At 45.5% G+C, this 22,816-nt stretch overlaps 1 protein-coding gene across 1 annotated transcript in view; it reads right to left on the reverse strand.

The window, feature by feature from the left end:
- LOC311247418 (SH3 and multiple ankyrin repeat domains protein 2-like) overlaps window positions 1-22,816 on the reverse strand; it is a gene marked incomplete at its 3' end in the record, with an annotated part of 730,890 nt that overhangs the window by 91,840 nt on the left and 616,234 nt on the right. The window contains 5 exon segments of the mRNA XM_084337816.1: window positions 6,790-6,902; window positions 7,618-7,656; window positions 14,478-14,501; window positions 19,142-19,222; window positions 19,337-19,472. Of these exon segments, the coding sequence (XP_084193942.1) occupies window positions 6,790-6,902; window positions 7,618-7,656; window positions 14,478-14,501; window positions 19,142-19,222; window positions 19,337-19,472 (393 nt within the window).

Here is a 22,816-nt window from a genome sequence, read left to right on the forward strand (position 1 = left end):
CGGGCCGCCTATCTACAGTTCCTTGCGGCCCAGCGCCAGTTGGCGGCGGGTGCGCTCTGGGATTATTATCACATATGGCTACAACAGTGCCATATGTCGAGGTGGATGGAGAGAACATTGAGGCGGGGGCTTGTCTTGCAGTTCGCACAACCCCACCCCCCGTTTTCAGGTTTGGTGCAGACCCTATTGTCAGGGTCAGCAGCAGTGACAGCTCTGGCCGACGAGATCCAATCTCTGTTGGCGAAGCAGGCCGTAGTCGTGGTCCCGAGAGAGGACGCGATGTCAGGCGTCTACTCCCGTTATTTTCTGGTGCCCAAAAAAACGGGAGGTGTCAGACCTATACTGGATCTTTCCGCGTTCAATCGTCTGATTGTGGCGAGACCGTTCAGAATGTTGACCGTCAAACACCTGCTACTCGCTGTCAGGGTGGGAGACTGGTTCACCTACATAGACCTGAAGGATGCGTATTTTCACATCCCGATTTTCCCTCCTCACAGGAAGTTCCTACGGTTCCTTTTTCAGGGCGTAGCGTACGAATACCAGAGGTTGCCGTTCGGCTACTCTCTGGCCCCCCGCACATTCACCAAGTGCGTAGAGACCACGCTGGAGCCTCTACGTCATCAGGGGATACAATTATTTTCTATCTCGACGACATGCTGCTCCTCAGCCGGTCGAAGGAGGTCGCCAGGTCTCATACCAGGCTGGTGATGGAATTCCTCACCAGGCTGGGTTTTGCTGTGAACTGGAAGAAGAGTAAGCCTCTTCCCAGTCAACAGGTGGAGTACTTGGGCTTGGTTCTAAGTTCAAGGCCCATGAGGGCAACCCTCTCGGAGCAACGGAGAGTGTCTATCTCCTCAACGCGCTCGTCCTGGAGGGACGGTCACGGCGCTGCAGGTGATGCGCCTGCTCGGTATGATGGCATCTGCTCACGCTGTGGTCCCTCTTGGCCTCCTCTCCATGAGGAGGATACAGAGGTGGTTTTCTAGTATGAAAATAGACCCGGTGAGGGGCAAGTGGAAACGGTTGACGGTTCCCTTGTCGATACGGGGGGATCTCGCCCACTGGAGGAGGACTGGTATCCTCACCAACGGGGTCCCCATGGGCAGCAGGCATTCACACGTCACGGTCTTCACCGACGCCTCCCTCACGGGATGGGGGGGACGTGTCGGACCAACGCAGTAGGGGGCAGCTGGACGATCCATGCTGCCCGGTCTGCCCTGCACATCAATGTGTTGGAATTGAAGGCGGTCCTCCTGGTCCTCAGACGGCTCGCCCACTTGGTGGTAGGCGAGCACGTTTTGGTCAGGACGGACAGTATGACAGCAGCGGCGTATATCAACAGACAGTCTGCACCGGGCGGCGGTCGAGCTCTGGCTATGGGCGTCTCACAATCTGCGCAGTCTGAGGGCGCTCCACATCCCTGGCAAGGAGAATGTGGGCGCGGATGTGATGTCACGGGGCGGTCCTCATCATGACGAGTGGGAACTGCGTCAAGGCGTAGTCAGGCAGATCTGGGATCGCTTCGGGGAAGCTTCAGTGGATCTGTTTGCGAGCAATCTACAAGTGCCCCTTGTGGTTCTCGGTCAGTCGGGAGGACGATCCTCCCTTGGGGGTGGATGCCTTCTCAGTGTATCCATGGCCGCCCGGGCTTCTGTACACCTTCCCCCCCTCACACCTGATAGGTCAGTTGTTGGAGCGGGTACGGTGGGAGCACAGGACCTTGATCCTGGTTGCGCCGGACCGGGGCACAGCTGTGTGGTTCCCGGTCCTGATCCAGCTATTGGTAGCCCCGCCGTGGCCTGTTCCTTGGTCATCGCGGGCCCTCTCTCAAGCGGCCGGGTCGCTGTGGCAGCCCCCTGTGCTGGGCCAGCCTCTGATGGTTTGGCTGGTGAGAGGGTGAGTCTGGAGAGGATGGACCCTTCTGTGGTTGACACCATCCGGAATGCGCATGCTCCCTCCACTATCGCGCTTTACACGGGTAGGTGGCGTATGTTCCAAGAGTGGTGTAAGGTGGGGGGCCGGGACCCAGTGTCCTGCCCCCTGGATGCTGTCCTTGCTTTCCTTCAGTCTCTCCTTGATAGACTGTCGGCTTCGACGGTGAGGGTATATGCTGCGGCTATATCCTCTTATCATGAGGGGTTTGAGGGCATTGTGTTGTTCAGCCCCTCTTGTGAAGCGTTTCCTGCTTGGCGCTCGGCGCCTTAAGCCAGTGACACGCTCTCTGGCTCCGAGTTGGGATCTTCAATTGGTCCTCGGTCGGTTGTCCAAGGCCCCGTTTGAGCCTCTTGAGCAGGCGCCTTTGGAACAGCTGTCGTTCAAGACTGCGTTCTTGCTGGCCATCACCTCCGCTAAGCGCGTGGGTGAGCTCTGTGCTCTCTCGGTGCGGCCTGAGTGTCTGTCTATTCGTTTCGATAGCGGTGCCACTCTGAGGCCTAATCCAGCCTTCGTGCCAAAAAATATCCGGAGTTCTTTCCGCTCCAGGGATATTATGGTTCAGGCGTTTCATCCGCCTCCTCACGCTAGTGAGTTAGAGGCGGGCCTTCACCTGTCATGTCCGGTCCGGGCTTTGGGGATTTACCTCAGCCGTACTCAGGGCCTCAGGGCTACCGATCAGCTTTTTATCTGTTACGGTGGCTCTCGCGCTGGTAAGGCACTGTCGAAACAGAGCCTGTCCCATTGGTTGTGCGAGGGCATTGCCCTTTGCTACACGTTGGCTGGGCTAGCCCCCCCTGTGGGTGTCAGGGCGCACTCCACTCGTGGGGTGGCGGCCTCTGCCGCCCTGTTAGGAGGGGCTTCGGTGGAGGACATCTGTGCTGCGGCTTCATGGTCCTCCCCGGGTCCCTTCGTAAGGTTTTACCTCATGGACATGACCGGGGGTTCTGTCTCCCAGGCGGTTCTGAGGTCTGGAACCTCTCCTGCTTCCCGTCTTTCGGTGGGGTAGCAGGGGTGTGTGGGTGTGGACCACAAGGTGTTGTGTCACACGTGGTCCCGCCTGTGCTGTGCGTTTGGAGGTTTCTAGTTCCCTCTTTTTTGCACTTGGGTGGAGTTGACTGCCGCCCCCTCTTCACTAGGAAGGAGGGGTGACGGGACTCCCCTCCCCCCTGATGTGGGCTTTCGGGTCCTCAGGGGGTGCATTTGTTGGTCCTCGCGTCTGCTCTGTCCCCATATCTCGATGGCGAAGAGCAAGACGCGATTCGCCAGTACGAATATATAACGATAGGTTATGTATATAACCTAGTTATATGAGTACTGGCTGAGCGTCTTGCTCTTAGCGCGCCCTGAGGTCCCTTGAGAAACTTTTCTGATGGAAACTTTTTCCGAGGAAGGGCGAGTGCTGACCACGCCTGCTGCCTTATAGTACGGCACTGGGGCGGGGCCTGGTCAGATGCTGGGTGCATTTGTTTTTTCGTTAATGAAGTACAGTAGGTACTGGAGATGAGGTACATCTCGATGGCGAAGAGCAAGACGCTCAGCCAGTACTCATATAACTAGGTTATATACATAACCTATCGTTGCTGTTGCACGCAAAGTGATTTGTCTTTATTGTAGGGCTGGCCGATTCTTGCTAAAATGTGAATCACGATTTTTCTCTCTAAGAATTGAGATCACGATTATCTCACACGATTCTTATTTTTTCAATAAAATCATTTATTGCACTCTTTCTTAACACAATCTGCGCCAACAACGTTTTTAGGATCGTTATTTATTTTATTCGCTATATCTATTCATAATTCATGGCTGCAGCCTCTGCAGACCCTGGTGAATGTGTCTGAGCTGGCAGACGGTCAACACCGCCCTCTACTGCCTTGCGGAGCTATTGCACTCCATTGGAAACGGTCTGGTGTGTTTTCTGAGCCGATCTGAGCCGTGGGGGCGGGGTTTAAATATTCAGGCGAGGCAGGCCTTTACAACGATGGCATAGAACACTAACCCCGCCCGCCCGTTCATGTGTAACGCTCGGTAATGTCGGGGACAGGATCGCTGTGGATAACTGGAATGGCGATCAGATAATTGGATAATTTTGCATTACATCAGAGACAAGGTAAGAACACTATATATAAAATCTTGCGTTGATCTGATATTTCTTTCTCCCGCTGTTTACCGTTGGCTGCGGTGGGGGGCGAGCACGCCGCTACGAGGGCCATTTCATGTATGCACGAGGAAGGATAATAATGATAATCTAGCTGTGATTTCAGGATGATTAGATAACCAGCCGAAAAATTACAATGTGATAACGATAGGTTATGTATATAACCTAGTTATATGAGTACTGGCTGAGCGTCCCGCTCTTAAGCCTATCGAGATATACCTCATCTCATGTACCTATTGTACTCCATCACGAATAAAAAGAAGTACACCCACACCTGCCGGGTCCCGCCTCTATGGAGGCGTAGCCTATAAGACAGTAGGCATGGTCACCAATACACTCTTCCTCGCCAAAATCCCGTTTCCAGTAAAAGATCCCTCAAGGGGACTCAGGGCCGCTTAAGAGCGGGATGCTCAGCCAGTACTCATATAACTAGGTTATATACATAACCTATCGTTATATATCGTACTTGGCTTATCGCGTCCCGCTCTTAAGCCTATCGAGATATGGGTTAGAGCGGACGCGAGGCCCGACAAATGTACCCCCTGAGGACCCGTAAGCCCACATCAAGGGGTTTGGGGAGTTCCGTCACCCCATCCTTCCTAATGAAGGGGGGGCGCAGTCAACTCCACCGGAGTGCGAGCAAGGAGGAACTAGAACCCCTTGAACACACAGCACAGGCGGAACCACGTGTGACCTAACACACTGTGGCCCATACCCACACACTCCTGCTACCCTACCAAAGGACGGGAAGCAGGAAAGGCCACAGACCCCGCCACAGGCCCCGCCACCAGACACCATTTTTTTGATAGAAAAAACAGCAATTCGAACACAGTTCTAATCGCTGCCAATTCCATACCGTGGCGGTACAGGCTTTAGCAGCCCACCAGCCACTCGCCAGGCCGACCCACCCATGGCGTCGGCCGGGCGGGGCACTGTTTCAATATGTCAAAAGCAAAGGACTGATGTTAACACGGAGCACCATTGGTGGTTGCAAACAGCAACCTCCACTGTGGTGTGCACCATGAAGGGGTTAAATGAATAAAAGAACTAACACCACAAAATACTGTAGAATGAGCAAGCCCATATACACAACGTTAAGGGGAGGCGGACCAGAGAAACCAGTCCCGCATTCATTCAAAATCTTCACAACAGCACACCAGCCCCAGTTTAGCCCATTTACCCAAAAGGTAAACAAAGCCCCCCCGGTACTACTCCCCCAATAGACACCGATTGACCGTCAGCAGGAATGGTTGAGAGGAGAGAAAGCTGTAGCATAGACAGACATTTCTCGTAGCGGAGAAACAGAACAAAACAGTAGCCCACTACACTACTATAGCATAGCGTTCAACGCTACTATGGACAGAAAACAGTCAGCTGAGCCACAACACGGGCCGCCGCTAAGTCCCGTCCTGCAGTAGTATAGATCTACTGCCACCCGCCGAGCCTCAAGCATCGGCTTCCGGGTGGAAACCCCGTTCAAAGCCCCGCCAGGGCACAGGTTTAACGCTACCTGGCTAGGTCTACCTAGTCATGGCACACCCTGTTGACAATCCATTTACCCGTAAAAAGGGTCAAATAGGACTCAGCAAAACCCCCACATTAGCTACCGACTGACCTTCATTGATGAACCGGGCAAGAGGAGGGAAAAGCAGCAACATCCCACGGCGGAGACATTAGAACAGCGTAGCAGTAGTGTTAGCATGTAGCATTAGCATTAGCACGTAGCATTAGCATTAGTTGTTTAACAGCACGCTACCAGGACCGTTTGGAACCCGTTCACTGCAGTGAAACGTCCACCAAACCATCCCGCCCCTGGCGCAGACACACAACATGGTTGTGTAACAAAACAACCCAGCATTACTAACACTAATACCCATGCCTGATGACACAGGGCCTACCTGTGTACAAGCTGGCTCGATAGCCAACCTTGCACGCTGCTTCCTGGATCTGCTGTCACCAGATGAGGAAACATCAGAATAGGCCCGACGTGTCGCTGAAACATGCCCCGAAGATTCCAGGGGTAAGCAAACCTCCGGTAACTTTCAACATTACGCAATTTCTCATAATCTTTTCATAACAACTAGTTAACATAAGGTGCACTGCATCCGTTATGATGGAAACGAAAATAGAGGAAGAGTGTATTGGTGACCATGCCTACTGTCTTATAGGCTACGCCTCCATAGAGGCGGGACCCGGCAGGTGTGGGTGTACTTATTTTTATTCGTGATGGAGTACAATAGGTACATGAGATGAGGTATATCTCGATAGGCTTAAGAGCGGGACGCGATAAGCCAAGTACGATATATAACTGGATTACACTAAAATGCCTTTTTCTCGTCTTTTCCTGGAATTACTCAGAATCACTCAAACTATACTCATATTCAAAACGGTATAAAACGAAAATGTACAGATGAAAAAACAATCTGTTTTTTGCACGTTGACTGGAAGCAACTCACTGACAGTCGACAGCGTTATTAGATCTATAGGTCTAGGTCTATGAATTGAGATCGCAATATTTTTTCGATTAATCGCCCAGCAGTACTTTATTGTGTAAGAAACTTCAGAATGTTACCTTTCAAAAGAGTCCAGACTCTAAAATTATTGTGTTGTTGCCAGCAGTGCCAGCACAAAGGGGAAGCATTGCATTATTGTACTTAAGGTCAGACGAGTCAGATGTTTAAATAATTATGTTCACTTACATTCATATCAGTGGATGTAACCAGACAGCGGCTAGATGGGCGTGGTTTGATGGTGGCTACATTCATGTCGACTGCTGCGTTCTTCTGGCTGGGAGACACCTCATCCACTTTGTCTGAAAGAAAAAGCCCCCCCCCCGACATATGAGTGACAGAGAGCACAAGGGTGGAACTTCCTTAAATGAAAAAAGCCTTAAGGACTTCACACAGGCCAAACGCAAGCCAATCATTCTCAATGACCCTTTCCTCTGTTTCCCGGCTGTGAAGTGCGGATTAAACTGAAGCGGAGAACAGTGAGACAGTGGGGGAAACGGGGGGAATCTGATGAAATGTGTGAGCGGTGCATCCTGCTTGGACAGGAAGTCTCGGAAGCCGTGCAAGCTCTGTTCTAACGAGGCATGTCACTGTCACCTGACTTTCAGGGTCGCTCCCTCAAAAGAAACGTTGAGAACTTGAGATCTGCCAAGTATTGCTGTATTTCCATCATCCTTTGTTTCTCTGACACACACCGCAGGAAAGGTGGCGACAGCAAGTTGGGCACATTTGAACTCCCCTGTGGTGTGTGTGATGATATAAAAGAAGCAGTGAAGCCAGACCAGCACTCTCAGGTTCAAAATTTAATGGCAGCCTGAAACAAACATGTTTCGGAATTACATATTCCTTCTTCAGTGTTATAGTGTGATGATGCCATTAGATAACTATCCTTTACGTAAAATGGATACGTAAAACTGCTTATGGAAGCTACATGCTTGTCCTGGGAGAGCCTCCTCTTCCCTGCCTATAGCTTTATCTATTGTGTGGAAAGCTTCCATGCATTGGGGGTGTGATTACTTAGAGTGACTTTGAAAACAATCCTCTTCTTCTGAGCATCTACACAGATGAAGGAGAAGGGAGGGGGAGGAGAGGAGAGGGAAGGAGCATCATTGACCTTTACTAGAGCTATGGTTAGTGCACTGGAACACATGCACACGCATACACACATGCACACACACACACACACACACACTGACACACTTCGCTGCGAGTGGTTACCTGAAAATAAACCTACAGTATCCAGACAGACATACACATTACCCATACACATATCAATGGCTGAAACGCAAAACCTCCTATCTGCAAAATCTTTGATGAGAAATTCACTTTGGATGATGAGAAACCTCCTATCTGCACCTATTCAGTCTGTCTGCAAGATATTTTCCAAAAGAAGTGTATTGTATTGAGTATCCTTAAAAAATTGCATTGTGCAAGTTTGCCAGGATAACGATTGGTTTTGCCCTATGTGCGATAATTTTGCCCTTTGTTCTTTCAAATAATCTCTGAGTAATTTTTTATTCCTCCCTCTCATTTAAAGCACAAAATTGCCTTCTTCCATCTTCATAATATCGCAGAAATTTTTTACTCTGGCTGATGCTGACACCCTAATTCATGCATTTATCTCATCACGTCTAGACTACTGTAACACACTTTTTTCAGGCCTACCTAATTCAAGCATCAAAAATATCCAACTCGTGCAAAATGCGGCTGCACGGATACTAACTAAAACTAGAAAATTTTATCATATCACACCAGTCTTGTCCTCCCTACACTGGCTTCCTATTCAAGCCAGATCTGACTTTAAAGTGCTACTCCTCACTTACAACATTTTAAATGGGCTCGCACCGCTCTATCTATCCGATATCATCTCACGATACTCGCCCGCTCGTGCTCTGCTCTCACAAAATGCGGGGCTTCTATAGATTCCTAGGGTAAAAAAGAAATCCGCCGGCCACAGAGCCTTTGTCTTCCTCGCTCCCTACCTGTGGAATAAATTACCTGCCGTCATCAGGGGCGCCTGGTCTGTCGAAGCCTTTAAATCCTCACTTAAGACCCATCTTTTCTCTCTCTCCTTCAACCTACCCTGGTCGGGGACTGACCCTTAGCTTAATTTGTCTAGTTTAGTTAGAATATCTGTTATCTGCTCCCATGTCTGCTTTTCTGCAGACATGGGAGAATTTTTTAACCCCTGTCCCTGTCTCTCTGAGTGAATATATCGATATAGACATTCCAGTGACCTTCTACCTCATACTGGACATGAGCACCACCGGTCCCATGGAACAGCTTCATACCGCCTTCTGTCTGACCTGCAGCGTTGAACCTTACCTGCTCTGCCTCGACCTATTCTGAGTGGTTTCTCCTGCAGTGTTAATTTAATCAACGAAAAATATGACTAAATATGGTAAATAAATAAATAACAAATCTTTTCCCCCCAACGAAAACGAGACGTCACGTTAATGGAGATCATGGAGATCATGTGACACTAACGTGACTAAAGGATTCATGCAATGTCATTGACTATAAACTACGACACAAAATGTAGTTTACTAAATAAAATCTTGCCGAAATCTCTAAAAAATAGTAAAATAAAATAGAAGTCGGAGGCGGGGTGTCGAAAGACAACGCTAAACGTCAACACTCTTGCTAGCTAACAGGAACTCGTTTGCAGACAGGAAAGTAACAAACAATATTGTCCGTGCGGAACCCTTATCCTCAACACATAGTTCTGTGGGTGAATTATGTTGATCCACCACAATAGAACACATTAAATAGCTTACACTAATGTTAGCTTGTTTTTTGTTTAGAAAAAACTCACGCTGTGGTGGATAGACATAATCTGTCTGTTGTTGGGAATAAGGGTTCCGCACAGACGTTATTGAGTGTTGCTTTTCTGTCGGCAAACTAGTCAGTTAGCTAGTAAACAAGACAGAGTGTTGACGTTGTGATTTATGTTAAATAAACATTTAGCGTTGTCTTTCGACACCCTGCCTCAGACTCCTATCCTTCGGCACTACAACTACAATGTTCCGATACCATTTTTTCCTTCCTTCCCGATCCGATTCCTATACCTAAGCTTTGGGTATCGGCCGATACCGATACTGATCCGATACCAGTGCATACATTAAAAAAATTCAAAAATATAAAAATATTATATAAATTATAAAACTTTAAAAAAAATTAAATTATACAGCTACTGTTTTATATATACTGTTTTTTAGTAATAACTATAAAGTAATGGTATTTATTCAACAACAGGTGATTGTATAGATTAGTATTAGTATCAGTAATTGAAAACTATCTCAATGAGTTCACCGACGGAAAGGTTGGCACATTAGTTCCACACGGACATTATTCGTTGTTGCACTTGCTTCCACAAGGCTCTGTTTAGGTTAACTACTGTAGTACCAGAGGCTCTGTTGTGATTTTTGCACAAGAAATATTCAACATTCTCTTTTGAGACTCCGCCTCAGACTCTTATCATTTGGCACTAAAAGCGAAACATTGTCACCGATATGGCTGTCCGCAACATGTCATTAATTGTGTACGCGAGGTGGTCGATCAGTGACGACGTTAACGTGAGCTAGGTTAGCTAGCATGAGCTACCGGTAGATGGAAAGACTGTAACGTTACTGGTGAAAATGTGATTTAACTTGGAATACTCCTTTGCCAACTTGCTGTACTTTGCTTGCAGGTCTGCAGCCATTATTGCTGGATTATGAATAGCCCCAACTTTAGCCAAGGTAACGTTAAAGCTAAAACTTTAACGTTAGTTAACGCTAGCTTTCGGTTAGCTGTTCAATGCTAATAACACCACCAAGCGAACCCATCAGAGCTCCCCGTCAACAGCGCTCTGTCAGGACGAAAGTATCTGCTGTTAAAATGACAAATGGCATTGACACTTTAATTCACGGTCGGTTAAAAACACGTTTGTTTTATAATGCTCACTCAGCAGACCGCAGTGTTGTTGATAAATTACGTCATATGGTATCGGAGCGCAGAATTAGAGGGTACTCGCCGATACCGATACCAGCATTTTAGGCAGTATCGGCGGCATTTCCGATACTGGTATCGGAACAACTCTAACTACAACGCCAACTTATGAGGCTGTAACTGAGTGGCGAGACTAAACAAAAAAGACTAAATCGAGACTAAACAAAAAAGACTAAAACTAAAATGCTCAGACCTGTAGTTGACTAAAACTTAACTAAACGAAAAAAAGATAAATGTGACTAAATATGATGAAAACGAAAAAGAGCATTTGAGACATGACTAAGACTCAAACTAAAATAAAAAATAGCTGACAAAATTAACACTGCCCCCGGAGCACATGGCCCTGAGCCATCATCTTGTATCTCATCCTGTATACATACGCTTGCAGTAGTTCTTAGTTCTATATATTACTTAATTTCACAATTCTCTTATATACTTTGATTCTATTGTCACCATGTATGCATATATATGCTTATTACATGTATGTATTGCTCCAATTCCACCCACTACAAACATGGGAACTCTCTAACCCCTGTCCCCATCTCCCTAACCGAGTAGTTGGATGTGCTTAACACATTGGACGCCAGACCCGACATAAATCGGGTTAACTCGCCGAACATTGGGCGCCAAAGTCGGGTTTTCATCGTTATTTCTTTTATTCGATATTTCCCTTCATAATTCATCCATCCAGCCTGATGTTATCATTGGGAATGGGTCTGAGATCGCAAATGTCCAATACCGCCACCTAACCTTGCAGCCGATATTGCACTCCATTTGAAACAATGCGGCTTGGTGTCTGGGCCGAGCTGCGGCGTGCGGGCGGGGTCTAACTACTCGGGCAGGGCAAGCGGTTATAACGGATGCATCGACGAGGGTCCCCCACTCCCCTGTTCATGTTCAATGCTGGATTACTTTTGGAAACACGGTCGCGATCAGTACTTGGAATGACGATCAGATAATTGGATTCTTTTTTTTGCAGTACATCATAGACAAGGTAAGGGCTATATGTTATCAATCTTGCGTTGATCCGATAATTATTTCCCCGTTACAGACAGTGTGTCTGTAATGTACTGTGTAACGTATTCCGTTGGTGACGATCAAAGCATAGAACCCCCCCCCCCCAACCTTTCATGCATGCATGATGAAACATAATACAGATAATCTAGCGTTGATTTCAGATTGATTATTGATCCAGGCGAGGAATGGCACGATTTATAGTGAAATGCAGTAAAACGCTGTTTGGCGGCGTTTCCTGGGATTACACAGAATTACTCTAAAACTATACTCATATTCACCACGGTATAAAACGGAAATGTATGGATGAAAAAATTATCTGTTTTTTGCATCTTGACCGGAAGAAACTCAATGACAATTGACTATATTATTAGATCCATAGCTATAATATTTTATATAGTTTTAGCACTGCAAACACCGGCATGTATCCACATTAACTCTTTCAGTGCCACTCACGAGATTTCTCGTGTTTTTTTATAGGTGGTTGCTAGCCACTCACGAGATTTCTCGGATTTTTTTTTTTTTTTTTTTTTTTGTGATCTGAAAAATTATTGCATCACCCGAGCCTACCCGAGTATAGCCGAGGGGCGCCGACGATCACTGTGGAAAAAAGCGCCCCCTGTCGTCTCCCAGATGACATAAGTGATTTTGGAATGGACTCAATGAAAATGAATGGGGAAAAAAATCCGGTACTCCACATTTTCCAGTTCACTGATCCAGCCGGGGTTACCACAGTTCATTCTGGAGCCTCAGATCCACGCGGATCATAGAGATCTACTGTGTCGCATTGGATCCATACACTTATCGATTTTTTCGAATGGTGATCAGGAATTGGAATATACCAGTTGGATACCATCTGATGTCAGGTAAGGACTCTATGTTATCAGTGGTAGGATAATCGGAGTAAGTTTGATGAAGTTATAAGCTGTTTTGTGAAATGTCTTCTTTCGGTTTCATTGTAAAAGTCAGAGAGGAAATCAACAGGGCGATTATCAGTGCGCGGCCGTAATGTGCGTGCGTGCATGTATAATATTGATCATCTAGCGTTTATTTGAAAACGATTCATAAAAAGGCCGACGAATATCAACGTTGTGGAATATTACACTAAAAGACGATTTTCATAGAATGCTCCAGAATGAGCTGTTTTTTATATCAAAACGGGGGCTTTTCTAACTGCTCTGAAACGGAAACGACGCGATAAAAAAAGAATCTGCCTTCACAGCACTGACTGGAAAATAGTATTTGATAATGCGATGGGCAGATTAGACACATAGCCATAATTTAAAACATAGATTAGGCGATATTAACGTTAACATTGGCGCGGATGGTGGCATTCAAGCGGTAAAACGGAAAACCAGGCATGGCATTGAAAGAGTTAATTACAGCGCTGGCACACACGGCCATACGCCCACAGCGACCTCTGGCGCTGAACCTGTTAACACATCCTGCGCCAAAAACGTCGTACAACGTGATTCAAGGTCATGCTAATTCTGCCATTCCACGGCGTACAACGTTATTGAGATCATATTTCATTTTTTCGCCATGGTATTCATTATTCCCTCACGGAGCCTGGCCATCTTTGAACGTGCCATATTTTTCTACTAGCTGCCTGCTGGCAAAACTAGCTACAGTACCTGCAGATTAGACTACTGTAGATGCGCTGTCAACTCTCGCTCTGACTCCGACACGTTGAAAGAGACAACATGCATTCCGTGAAGACCCGCCCTACTCTGCCTCTGATTCGCAGACTGTGGGTGGGGGGGGGGGGGGGGGGGGGGGATGGTGACAGGAGCTTGCAGAGGAGATAGGGGAGAATTTCGAGGATACCTGCTATACGCACTGATGACAGGATATATTTCCTTCCACTTGGTATCACTCCGGAATCACGTTTCAACCACTAACGTTGCTGCCATGAGCCTGCGCTATGGTAGCCTACAAGTGATAAAATAAATAAAACGCCCAACTCGCGCAACGGGTCGGCAAAAGGTTGCGCGCGGGCCGCACTAACACTAAACTTTGATGTCAAGTAGGGGGCCGCAAAATATCTTCCTGCGGGCCGCAAATGGCCCGCGGGCCGCGAGTTTGAGACCCCTGGTTTAGGATCATGTACAGTTGAAATTTTTAATATAGCGTGTATCGCCAACAAACGGCAGTTGATAATCTATATATGTGTTTGCCTATAGCTCACGTTCTAGGAATTACTGCAGAAAACGATAAAAACATATTTATATTCTAGACGGTATTTTCGTATGAATCTATGAATGAAAAAGTAAAACGTTCCTACATCCTGAACGATAGATAATCGATGTTGAATGGGCCATAGTAATGTCAATTTAGCAATACAATTTAAAAAGTTATAGCCCTGCAAAGAAGGTAAACATCTCCATAGGCTTAGACTGGTGGCAGTGATCATACATTGATGGATATACGCGTGGCAGTTAAAGTGTTAAAGGAGACATTTTGTAAACAGGTGAACTAGCTGTTTGGAGGAGCAGTGTTATTTCAAAACGTCATTGACAACATAAAAAACAATCAACAAACATAGGTGACCAAATATCAACATCATTTCATCCAATGTGACTAGACCATTCAATCATGCAGCACCATCATTTCAAACAAAACAACATCGGAAATTATTTGTCATCACAAGCACATCATGCAAACACGTTTAACAACAGTCTACTAGCCATCTGCATTAATAAGGAAAAACTAGTCAGGAAATGCAATGTATAAATAGATATCAAAGTAAATCATCAAAGAGTAATACAGGGACAGTTGGTCACAGCAGGAGTGGCTGGGGGAAGTACGTGACCTAACGTTAAATCAATCACCGGACAAAGTGGATTTGGAGAAACATGCCTATGGTAACTTACCACCTGTCTTCTTCCTTAGAGTGGCTTTGGGGATGATAGAAAATAAATGTCTGAGTATTAGGAGCCATGAAAAGGATATCCCACTGTGTCACCATGGTGAAAGAAGTATTTATTTCAGGCCTTTCTTTATTAACACATCTGGCGCCAATAATGTCGTACAACGTGTTTCAAGGTCATGCTAATTCTGCCAAACCACGGCGTACAACGTTATTGATATCATATTTAATTTTTTCGCCATGGTATTCATTATTCCCTCACCCAGCCTTGGCTGATACAGTGGGAGCCTGCACAACTCTGCAACGCTTCAATACTGCCGCCTGGTGGATGATCGGCGAGTTACAATCGGAAATGGATCTCTGGTGATCTCCGTGCATCTGGAAAATGCGTCCGGCACTCACATATTGTTGCGGGACTCTAGACACACATCCGTGTATATGGATCGCTGCCATAACTCAATAATCGATATGATTTGGGCGTTTATTATTATTAAACAAACCGAAAATGGATCTAGTAGATCGCCGTCAAATAAGTGGGATCTTTTTCCTCCAGTCTCATCGGCGAACGGTAAGAGGACAGTAACGATACTTTCAGCGTGTTTGTTTATTATTATTAATGCAAACTGCTTTGATCAATATATCACCCATACTACATAAAGCATTTACTGACGATCACGGAATTATAAATGACCCCCCCCCCCCCGTTCATCCGTGCATGATCAGTCATAACGTTTAGGATCATGTACAGTTGAAATTTTTAATATAGCATGTATCGGCAACAAACGGCAGTTGATAATCTATATATGCGTTTATGCCTATAACTCACGTTCTAGGAATTACTGCAGAAAACGATAAAAACATATTTATATAGGGCGGTCAGGTGGCGTAACAGAGATTGCGTTCGTCACCAACCCCGGAGCGGCTGGATTCGCCTGTTCGAATCCAGCTCACAGCTCCGGGGTTGTCACCAGCTTGGCTGGCCGTTCACACTAATACAATTGGCAGTATTAGAGGGTGGGAGAAGCTGGCGGGGTGGGTCCGGGTCGTTGTAAACAGCGACTCCTACAGAATGGGCCATAGTAATGTCAATTTAGCAATACAATTAAAAAAGTTATAGCCCTGCAAAGAAGGTGAACATCTCCATAGGTGGTGGCAGAGAGTGGTTGAGACGGGCAGTTAATGTGTTAACAGTGGTTGAGTGGTATTTATTTCAATTGTTGAATTACAAGTCTGTAGTATAGAGCTCTAAGCACAGGGGATGCTGGGTAGTGTAGAGGCCTATGCAGGGCATCTGGGTAGTGTAGAGGTCTAAGCACAGGGGATGCTGTGTAGTGTAGAGGCTTATGCACAGGGGAGGCTGGGTAGTGTAAAGGTCTAAGCACAGGGGAGGCTGGGTAGTGTAGAGGTCTAAGCACTGGGGCGTCTGGGTAGTGTAGAGGTCTAAGCACTGATGTGGCTGGGTAGTGTAGAGGTCCAAGCTCTGGGGAGTCTGGGTAGTGTAGAGGTCTAAGCACTGGAGTGGCTTGGTAGTGTAGAGGTCTAAGCACTGGAGCGGCTGGGTAGTGTAGAGGTCTAAGCACTGGAGTGGCTGGGTAGTGTAGAGGTCTAAGCACTGGAGTGGCTGGGTAGTGTAGAGGTCTAAGCACTGGAGAGGCTGGGTAGTGTAGAGGTCTAAGCACTGGAGTGGCTGGGTAGTGTAGAGGTCTAAGCACTGGAGTGGCTGGGTAGTGTAGAGTGTCTGGGTAGTAGTGTAGAGGTCCAAGCACTGGGGCATCTGGGTAGGGTAGAGGTCTAAACACCGGAGTAGCTGGGTAGTGTAGAGGTCTAAACACTGGAGTGGCTGGGTAGTTTAGAGGTCTAAGCACTGGGGCATCTGGGTAGTGTAGAGGTCTAAGCACTGGGGCGTCTGGGTAGTGTAGAGGTCTAAGTACTGGAGTGGCTGGGTAGTGTAGAGGTCTAAGCACTGGAGTGGCTGGGTAGTGTAGAGGTCTAAGCACTGGAGTGGCTGGGTAGTGTAGAGGTCTAAGCACTGGAGTGGCTGGGTAGTGTAGAGTGTCTGGGTAGTAGTGTAGAGGTCCAAGCACTGGGGCATCTGGGTAGGGTAGAGGTCTAAACACCGGAGTAGCTGGGTAGTGTAGAAGTCTAAACACTGGAGTGGCTGGGTAGTTTAGAGGTCTAAGCACTGGGGCATCTGGGTAGTTTAGAGGTCTAAGCACTGGGGCGTCTGGGTAGTGTAGAGGTCTAAGTACTGGAGTGGCTGGGTAGTGTAGAGGTCTAAGCACTGGAGTGGCTGGGTAGTGTAGAGGTCTAAGCACTCCGCCTACCACCACAGAGACCCAGGTTCAATTCCCGGCAGTCCTGGTTGTTGCAATAGCGACTTTTACTGGTCAGTTGGGGCACTTGTTCAGCAGGGAGGGGATCTGGGGGAGATAGCGTGAACCTCCATGCGTGTTAAGGCCTCTGCATGCTACAGAAACTTCAAAGCAACTGCAACACAACATCGACAAAGCAACGGTGTTTTAGACACTCTGCCTTTATGCTTCTGCAACATCGACGCGCAAAGTTAGTTTAACTAAAGTTAGTTTAGGTTCGTGTTAACGTTAGATAATGTACAAAATAAACGTATTTCCGGTGATTTTAGACGTCGCTCTTTTATTTTGAAAACCCCCGACCGGAAGTGTTATAGTGTCTGTTGCTAGCAGCTTAACTTTCTGTGCTTTTCGAGCTAACGTTACCGTAACATCATTAGTTTCCAATGGAGAGGACCTCGGCTCACATGCAGCTCAAACTACCTATTGGAATAAATTAATTATAATAATTTAGGACCTGCTCCGAGGTCATCATTTGGCACACATGCGAACCATGCATACAATGCGTATCTGCGATTAACCCATCCCGTCGTTGATTGAGGAAAGGAAGTTAAACATTTGATTGATGTTTAACTTGTCCCTGTGTGTGTCCAGTCATTTCGACTAGCAAACGTTGTATTTAACGTTACCTCAGGACGGATACCATTGTATTTACTTGGTTAGCTATGTAGCTAATGTGGATAGCATTTTGAATAGACCCAATGCTAGCTGGCTGGCTACAGCTTTATTTACTAAATTATGGAGGCTTTTTAATCGTCAAGGTAAGAGAGGATTTGTCATGATCAACTGAAGGCGTATGCTATGGAACAATATGTGCTTGGGTTTTCAGAAAAAGGCGAGCTATGTGACGCTAATTATTTAGCGTCAACGCTGGAAACAACAATGTAGGATGATATTCTCTGCGGGACTAATATTATTCTATGACAGCCCCGCCCCCATTCGCTAACCAACCAATCACTGCTACGCAATATCAACGCAACGGTTGTTTAGGTTAGATTTGAGGGACATGTACGCAACGTCCAAGCAACACAGTCTACAAGACCCTCTAAAACAACCGCGCTGAAATCGCGCCGATGTTGTGTTGCAGTTGCTCTGAAGTTTCTGTAGCATGCAGAGGCCTTTACGCTCTCACAGTGTAACTCCTAGCTGGTGAAAAGAAGCGGCTGATGACTCATGTATTGGAAGAGGCATGTGGTAGTCTACACCTCCCCAGACCAACAGTAGGGCAGCGCAGCGACCAGGAGGGAATTGGCAATGAGAAATGGGAGAAAAGGCAAAAAAGGCTCAAAGAAAAAAAAGTTTGTACATTTCAGATAATATAGTGTAAAATGTACATGCAATAATCATATTAGATGTTAATGTGTTAAAGACGAATGATGCACCAAAGGTTTTATGATAAAACATGTATTTCAGATTAGTAGAATTCAGAATAAGCAGCATGATGCATTCATGAACCAACTGAAATCAGTGATATAAAACAACAATATTATGGAGTCAAAACAAAAGCCCTGCTGAACATGCTGATTTTTTTACATGTTTTTGGAGGACAAAGCAAGCAATTCATTGATGCATAATTACACCAAAACAATTCCATTCCAGACAATTCTTCATTCATTCTTCCCTTCCCACCTCCCTGCCTTTAGTTGGACACCGGGCCCTCTCCTCTCTCTTGTCTCTCTCTTTGGGCCTGGCCACCCGTGTGGCCTTTTACTGCCTGCATTCCACAGCTCGACTCGTCTCATAAATGCTGACTGTCCTTTCTGTCAGAAAGCATTATGACAGTACAGTGCCTTAGTGTCACGCACAGGCGCTCTCTACTAAACACACACACACACACACACACACACACACACACACACACACACACACACACACACACACACACACACACACACACACACACACACACACACACACACACACACACACACACACACACACACACACACACACACACTTAAACTGAAGATACTAATATAATTTTATGAGTGGCTAGCTTCATGTTCCCACAGGGACGGCATGTGGCAGTTATCTTTAGAAACAAGACCCTCAAGGAGACTGTGAGGTCATGATGACATCACAGATGACTTACAAAATAATGTTGTTGTTGTTGTTTTTCTTCAGAGAGCCAAAGATTGAATAAAGTCAAACCAATATGAGTCGAGACAAGACCAAAGAGAGGCGTGGTTAGAAGGGACAGCACTATCAAAAAAGTGGGTGCTACATCTGACTGATTCTGTCTCCAAGTGTTAAAGAATCCTGCTCTTATCACACTAGACAGGAATCATGTTTATCTTACCTAGTTCTTCCAGTTCAGAGGTCATCGACTTGGAGCGCATGGACAGGGCTGTGGTGGGGGCTCTCTTTGGTGGTGGAGGGGCTAGTAGAGAGAGGGAGAGAGATGGAGAGGATTGTGGATAGCAGACATTGAATTAAGGAAGGGTTAGTTGACAGAGCTGACAGATGCCCAGCTCTAATCTAGAGGCAGTTGTACCTTTTTTGCGTGCAGTGTCGTCAGGGTCCAAATTTCGACTGACTGTCACAACTTTGATGAAGAGCTGGTTGCCTCCCTGCCGGATCATGTTGACCACCTGTCTGTGGCCCACCTTCACCACATTGTCCTGGTTCACCTGCCACACACACGTAGACACAAATCATTTCAAGATTTAACTATTCATACAATATGAGATAATATCTCAGATCTACATTAGCCTGACTGTGGTCCTGTAAGGGCTGCGTGTGTGTGCGGGTCACAAGCAGATAATAGCCTCTTTAAGTTATCTGTGTATGAATAACCACTAAACTGCTTACACAGACATTAACACATTGGGTGCCAACAACGAGGTATCTCGTTGTTGGCCGCCATGCGTTGGTTGCCAATCACGAGATTTCTCGTTATTTCTTTTATTAGCGATATCCATACATTTTTCATCCGTCCAGCCTGACATTATCATTGGGAATGGCTCTGAGCTCGAAAAGGGCAAATACCGGCCCCTATCGTCTCCCGGATGGTAATGCACATCATTGGATTGGATTGAGTGAAAAAGTGCATCAGAGAGAAACTCCGCCCCAGGGTTTCCCCACCTCTGGCAAGCAGTTACCAGAGTCACTGGCGAGGCTGGAAGCAGCTTGGATCATGCTTTTCGGACTATAACGTTGGATCAATAAACGCGATCAATATATGGAATGGCGATCAGGAATTGGATTCATCTTTTTGCAGAACATCTGATCTGAGGTAAGGAATCTATTTTACCAGTTTTGGGTTAATCAGAGTTGTTTTTCACAGATTGCACAATCTGTGTAATAATAATAATAATAATAATAATTTAGGACCTGCTCAGAGGTGCTGTGTGTGTGTGTGTGTGTGTGTGTGTGTGTGTGTGTGTGTGTGTGTGTGTGTGTGTGTGTGTGTGTGTGTGTGGCGTTCGGCGCTGAGCACGGCATGAATAAAAAAAATTTCAGCCCGCTTTTGTATCGTGCATAAGAACACAAATACTCTCGATAATCTAGCGTTTATTTGAAAACTATTCATAAATCAGCCGGAAAATGACAACGTGTTTTGTGTATTCCAGTAAATGGCTATTTTCGCGGATTTCTCTGGAATGACTAGAAATCTCCGAAACTATACTCGTATTCAAAACGGTATAAAACGGAAATGTACTGATGAAAAAACAATCCGTTTGGGGCGCCCAAGTGGCGAACCATGTAACACGCTGCGTCGTGGCACGGCCGGCCCGGGTTTGATTCCCGGACCCGGCGTCATTTGCCGAATGTCTTCCCCCCACTCTGTCTCCTGCTCTTCCTCTCTCTCGCTCTCTCTCTACTGGACTGCCCAGTAGAAAAAAAGCGATAAACGCACTTTAAAAAAACGATCTTTAAATTTTTTTTTAAAAGAAATCCGTTTCGTACATGTTGACTGCAAGCAAGTCATTGATAAGCGACGGATGTATTAAACACATAGCCATAATTTAAGATATAGTTTATGCATTCGCAAATGTGCTCGTCCTCCCATTCATTAACGTGGTGGCCCAAAATACATAGCAAATTCTCTAGTTAGTTATCTGCCCTCAAGAACTCTACGGTCATCCACTACAGGTTTATTAGACACACCCAGAAACCAAAAGAGGATCGGAAGTATGGCATTTGCCAACTATGCCCCAAAACTATGGAACACACTACCAACACACATCAGGAACGCCAGCTCCATACACATTTTTAAAGGAAAATAAAAAACGTACCTATACAGTCTAGCTTACAAATAGTGTACCATGCCTTAGGGAAAGCGAGTATCTTATTGAAATATTTTTATTATTATGTGTTTAAATTTTATGTATTGATCTTTTACTGAAATGTTATTTTACTGTGCTTTGCCTATTGCCGTACTTTTATTACTGTTGTCTTATTAATGTGATGCTTTACATGTGCGTATGTTTGTGTACAGCACTTTCAGCTGCATGACATGTATGAAAGGTGCTTTATAAATAAATGTTTACTTACTTACTTACTTACTTACTTACTTACTTACTTACTTACTTACTTACTTACTTACTTACTTACTTACTTACTTACTTACTTACTTACTTACTTACTTACTTACTTACTTACTTACTTACTTACTTACTTACTTACTTACATACATACTAGGCTTGAGTAAATTGTAATGAACCAAATGAGAATATCAATTAATTTTTTTTTATCTTTGACTGTGAATAACACTATGCTCAAATTGACCAGACCTGAAAAATTTAAGCAAATTAATAGATGGAAGATGATTAAACAGAAGGTTTGTAGATACAGTACTGAATCCGGACACATGCAATTTGAAATATGATTATAGAATATAGAATATCAGGCATAAAATGGTTATGCGATTAAAATGCGATTAATTACAAATCCTGTAATTAATTAGATAGATTTTTTTTATCGCCTGACAGCACTAAAAATAAGTAAAGTCCAAAAAACAGGACGACACTCAATAAAGAGGTATTGTAGAAAAATAAATAAGCCACAAAGGCAACTCCTAAAAACAGAGTTTATATTGAAAACATAAAACAATAAACCTCCACCAAGGGAGTTTATGTGCCGAAGTAGGCAAAGGACTATAAAATAAAGTGTAAAATAAGCCAGTAGCCCAAAACAAGGATGGCTACAAAGAAGGCTAAATGCTGAATAGGGCAGCACTACACTTTAATATAATAAGCCTGACCAAAAGGATAGCCAACACAAGGAAATGAAAAAACAGTTAACACTACTGCAAGATTCAAACTTAAATACTCAGCTTTGCCATAGGCACAGCTGCACTGAATCAGGTGCAATCAAGCCCACACACCTGCCGACCCATGAGGCAATTAACCACAGAGGCCAGTGATTGACAGCTATCCCTCACAGGAGACAAAATAGACAGCTGTCCCTCACAGAAAGGAAAAATAAAGCAAAAACCATGACAGGTCCATGATGATGATAATAATAATAATAATAATAATAATAATAATAATAATAATAATAATAATAATAATAATAATAATAATAATAATAATAATAATAATAATAATAATAATAATAATAATAATAACGACGACGACGACGACGACGACGACGATGATGATGATGATGATGATGATGATGATGATGATGATGAAGGGGAAATTATCCCTCTGCATTTGATTCAACCTAATCACCTAGGGGCAGTGGTCTCCCACAAGCGCAGGGTTCAGTGTTTTGCTCAAGGATACTTCAACATGCTACCAGGTTTGGTTTCCATCTATGGGAGTTCCGGACTGCCTGAAGACATGTAGAATGATTGTTGGCAGTCGGGGAGCTCTGAACAGAGACAGCCAGCTATCATAGAATCATTCTGCGTTTCTGAACTGATCAGTAAGTATAGTAAAGCCCTTGAGAAATGTCAGGGATGATGGCAGCGAGGAGTACATTCCCCCAAATTCTGCCTTAACTCAATAGCTGCCAACGACGAGTA

Source organism: Notolepis coatsorum (assembly GCF_963971535.1).
Source record: "Notolepis coatsorum genome assembly, chromosome: 20".
Taxonomy (NCBI): domain Eukaryota; kingdom Metazoa; phylum Chordata; class Actinopteri; order Aulopiformes; family Paralepididae; genus Notolepis; species Notolepis coatsorum.